The 4,814-nt window shown below is 39.9% G+C and overlaps 1 protein-coding gene across 1 annotated transcript; it reads left to right on the forward strand.

Annotated features, from left to right (window-relative positions):
- Window positions 1–740: 740 nt before the first annotated feature.
- On the forward strand, window positions 741–4,459 carry LOC139450140 (tigger transposable element-derived protein 2-like). Its single transcript, XM_071231805.1, has one exon. It carries the CDS (start codon window positions 951–953, stop codon window positions 2,946–2,948), a length of 1,998 nt encoding a protein of 665 aa, XP_071087906.1. The 5' UTR covers window positions 741–950; the 3' UTR covers window positions 2,949–4,459.
- The last annotated feature ends 355 nt before the right edge of the window (window positions 4,460–4,814 follow it).

The raw sequence follows: 4,814 nt of genomic DNA on the forward strand, positions 1-4,814 counted from the left end.
GTCTCTTCATTTACAAGACTATGTAGTGAGGACGATGATATAATCTGTCTGTACTACTTGGAGGTATGCCTGAGTGTGTTAGCTCTTTATCTCAAAGTCTATGGGGTGACCTTATGGTTATTGTGTCAAGATACTGTAGGAAATGGCTGTATCTGTTACAAAAACAGTTATAAGAATGCTTGATTGTCATGCATTTTGTAGTTATCATTTCTCATAATATTGTTAAATTTACTATACAGCTCTGTAATTATACATAATATCATATATGATATGTATCTTCAATATCTGGAGGAAATAAAGAATATCTATCTAGCTATCTAGCTATCAACCAAGTCAGCGAGCCTGACCACCCGATCCCGTTAGTCGCCTCTTACGACTGCTGGAGATAAATTATAGGGCTCCCCGATCTTCACCAGTTAAATACATTGTAATCTGATAAAGTAATAAATGAAGAATTAATTAAAAAGATACACATATTTAGTTTGAAGATGTAAATAAAGGTGAAAAAAGGTTTTTCTTTAAATATTTCTCGCGATCTAGGTTGTATCGATCCTACATCTTTCAGCCAGAATCCACCAATATGAGCATGATGAGCACTGACAGACCTGTCCACCGCTAAGCTTGCGTCGCGTACCAACAGTGTAGCCAGTTTAGGAAGGGAGCGCAGCGACACAAGGCGGAGGATCCAGGAACCAGTAAAACAATAACTTAGAGTTATCCGCCCTTACAAATATGGCGCCCAAGTGACAAAATTAATGTCAGTATTCGTATTTATCCAAATATTTTAACTTTTGAGAATGATACCACATTTACGATATGTGGCGATCGACCGCACAATGATGTTCTCAATTGCTGCGTATTCTATTAGTCAAAGTGTTGACGTTTAGCTCACAAATGAAGACTTTCTTCATTTTCTGTCAGTGATTATACAGTGACCGCGATTGTTCATTATGTCCGCAACAGTGAGAAAACGGAAGGTTTTGACATTCGAAGAAAAGTTAGACATTGTTCAGAGACTAGAAAACAATGAAAGGGCAAGTGATATCGCTGTTCATTATGACATCGGCAAATCTACCGTTCACGAAATAATGCGAAATAGAAAGCAGCTGTTCGATTTCTGCTCGACTGCATTAGCAAATGAAGGTATGACAAAGCGACGACGGGTGATGAGAAGGCCAACTCACGAAATACTTGAGAGATGCATGCATATCTGGTATATTCAAGAAAGGATAAAGGGAAGTTTCATCACTGGACCAGTGATCACACGCAAAGCAGCTTACTTTGATCAAAAGCTTAATGGAGAGAACACAAAGTTCAAAGCATCTTCTGGGTGGTTATTTCGTTTCAAACAACGTTGTGGCATTGAACACTTACATGCGGAACTTGACCTCAATGCTGTTATGCAAAAAGACATTTCTTCTTTCCAAGAAAAACTGAAAGCTCATATTCGTGAAAAAGAGTTGGCTGAACATCAGATCTATTACGCCTGTGAAGTTCGACTGTCATGGAAGTCATTGCCTGTCAGAATAGCTCAAATGATGAAGTCTGACGTGTTATCAGCCAAAGAGAGACTAACATTTCTGTTGTGTGTAAATGGAACAGGATCACACAAACTACCACTGCTAGTCATTGCCAACCCAGGAAGTGATGCTGGGCCACAAGACAATGCAGATCTTCCATCTCGACTTGTTACCACAGATGATGCCAGTTTGGATCCAGTTATTTTGAAAAATTGGTTCACGAATGGTTTTATTCCCGCAGTGAAAGTTGAAGCAGAGAAGAATGGTTATTCACAAAATGCAGTACTAATTCTTGAGAGTTCTCCAGCACACCCATTTGCCACAGATGAGCTGACAACAGAAGATGGTTCAGTTCGTGCAATCTTTCTGCCACCAAACTGTACCAACAAAAAACTCTCTCTCTGCTCAGGTATCCCAGAAATTTTCAAAAAGGAATATAGACTCTCACAAGTAAAGAAAGCTTTTGCTGTGTCCAGTGCTACACCTTCAACAAAAACATTCCTTTTTAAGCAGTACTTAGATGGTTTCAATCTGGAAACAGCTCTACAGCTCTCGGTGGATGCGTGGAGTGATGCAAAGCGAGGGGACATTGCACACTTATGGGCTGAATTTTTCAGGAATTTGTCAATTAGGAAAACTGAGATTCCAGACAATGAGTGTAACAAGCAACAATCAGTATCAGAAAAAATCCTTGAAATTCTGTCCCGTCATGATTTCTTCAACGATGTCACATTGCAGGATATAGCAGACTGGGTCGACAAAGTGGACTCTTTTCTCCTTTTTCCCTTACTATCAGATGTGGAGATCATTGAGAAAGTAAAGAAGGAAATTGCAATATTCAACAGTGAAAACAAACCAAATGAAAAGAGAAAGCGAAAACCTTCATTCCCTAGCGATGCAGATGCAGTGGTGCATTTTGAGAAGTGTATTCGATGGCTGAAGAACCAGCCGGAGTGCAATCCAGAGGACATGAAGATGCTGCGGAGGTTGAAGTTGAGTGCAAAAGACAAAACTAAATGCTTGGACAGTGAGCACCAGACATCAGAATTACCCCCAACTAGTGAGCAAATGATCAGTTCACTGATTGTGCGGACAATGAATGAGATCCAGTCCTCTCAAGTGGACGAAGACACAGGGTTGAACACTCTGGTAGATGAGTCATTAAGTGTGATTCAATCTGTGGACGTTCAGCGGAAGACGGAATCACTCCTGAAGTCACCTGGGGACACTGAGATTCATTCCATTCAGCGAAAGAATCACTCTGTGATGAACACGCTTGAAGGGTCATCGTTAGGCGTTGTCCAGCCGTCTGAAGCACTGGTACAGCCAAAGATAGAGCCGATGGATTGTGTGGATGAAGATATCAGAACAGAGAACACTGACAATCCACTTGGGGGGCAGAGCAAGGATATGGTTGTTGGAAACTGATGAAGCATCAGATTTCTCAATACTCAAAAAGAAATTAATATTTTCACTATGCTTCACCTCAGTGAAACGTTTTGCATTTGCATAGGTGAGGAAAGCGTTCTTTGACATCGTAATGGATTTTGTACCAAAGTAAAATCCATGTTTCCTTCAGCATATTCATGACTTGAAGCTACCTGGAATGTGAATTGTGCATCAGTGTATTTATGTGTTCTAAATATGATAATGCTCATGTCTACAGTAGTAGTAATTCTTGGGGCTCTAACAACCTTAGAAATTCAGCATCTTGAGACGTGTCCAGAGGACTAGTGTAAAACTTATTTCACTTAGTTTGTACCAAGAACTGCTTGAACAAGACAGAAATATTGACTCTTTATACTCCTGTCAGTTTTTTCAAAACCAATTTGTAGCAAAGTTGGAGCACTGAGAACTGGTTCAATGTGGACTCCCATCATGGGATTTTTACTTGACAGCACAACAGTGGTCTCGGGCTAGCGTGAATGTCGAAGGCTGGATAGGCAGTGTCAGATTCTGTCTTATTGAATCATTGCGTGAATGGCAGGTATCATAGCTTGCCATTTTAGCTACATGTGTGAGTCTAAAGCCTCAGTACTGTGGGCTTTCTTTTGGTATTGTTATTTAAGCTTATATCATGTATATAAACTAACCATGCAGAAGAAAAAGCTTGGTAATGTACATGATGTAGGCAGACTAATCATGATGACAAAGTTTAACAATGGTTTTTATTTTTATTCCGGTTAATACCTTTTTCATCATGTTCATGTTTTCTCATTAATATGTTCTCGGTAATATTATTAATCCTTTTAAGATTAAAAAATACTTTTTGACATCATTTTGTACATTGTTACCATGGTTACTGTCACTGGGATGAAAGAAGGCCTCAACTAAGGTGTGAAGCAGTGATTGTAACATGGCCTGTTGAGGTTCAGAATTATTGCCATCAAATGCTTCTAGTCAGTGGGGTCTACCAACACTTCATTTTTACTTGTCCGCAGCACATTATAGTAGACTTGGACTAGCAGCCTAGCGTGAATTTCAAAGACTGCTGTAACAATGGTAACAAGTCACTCTGTGAGTACTGGAAGTAGGACAAGTTTCAACAACATTCAACGATGAGAAAAAGATTTTGTATGTGTAGAAAAGTAGTGTTTGCTGATGGCATTTATATACTACTCAAAACAAGAAGACCCACTCTTGGAAGGCTGTGTGCTGTAATATCCACCAGCCATGACAACTTAACTAAAGTCAAGAAACAAATCAGGTGTTCTTTAACGTCTTTTGACTAGTATATTATGTTAACCTTACATTTATTACATGTACAAGAATTCTCCGGGCTTTATCAGTCTGCAACTTTCACCGTTGCTCTGAAAGCTGAGAGGGGCAGTCGGGTAGCCTAGTGGTTGAAGCGTTCGCTCATCACGCCGAAGACCCGGGTTCGATTCCCGACATGTGTACAATGTGTGAAGCCCATTTCTGGTGTCCCCCGCCGTGATATTGCTAAACATGCTAAAAGCGGCGTAAAACCATACTCACTCACTTACTCACTCACTGAAGGCTGTCTAGTGACATTTCTGTCTGTCTTGTAAGCTCAGCTCATAACAACCCATATAATTATCTTTAAAAGCTTTCAAAACGTTGCCAAAGGACGAGTTTTGGCTCGTAGACTCAGCATGTTCAAAAGGGTTTGGTATAGATTGCAGTATTAGTTTACCATGTTTACGTGGTCATGGCTCGATTAAGCTTATAAAACATGCACCAGTGCAACCTATTATTGAAAAATGCAGCCCAATTTTTATGTCTACTTGGCTGAGTCAGTGCATGTACCATAAATTCAAATTTGTGTCTGAT

Source organism: Haliotis cracherodii, unplaced genomic scaffold, assembly GCF_022045235.1.
Source record: "Haliotis cracherodii isolate W230 unplaced genomic scaffold, xgHalCrac1.p SCAF_8, whole genome shotgun sequence".
NCBI lineage: Eukaryota > Metazoa > Mollusca > Gastropoda > Lepetellida > Haliotidae > Haliotis > Haliotis cracherodii.

What these genes read in the sequence shown, in the direction of transcription:
- LOC139450140 (XM_071231805.1), top strand. Translation starts at nt 951, where the DNA reads ATGTCCGCAACAGTGAGAAAACGGAAGGTTTTGACATTCGAAGAAAAG.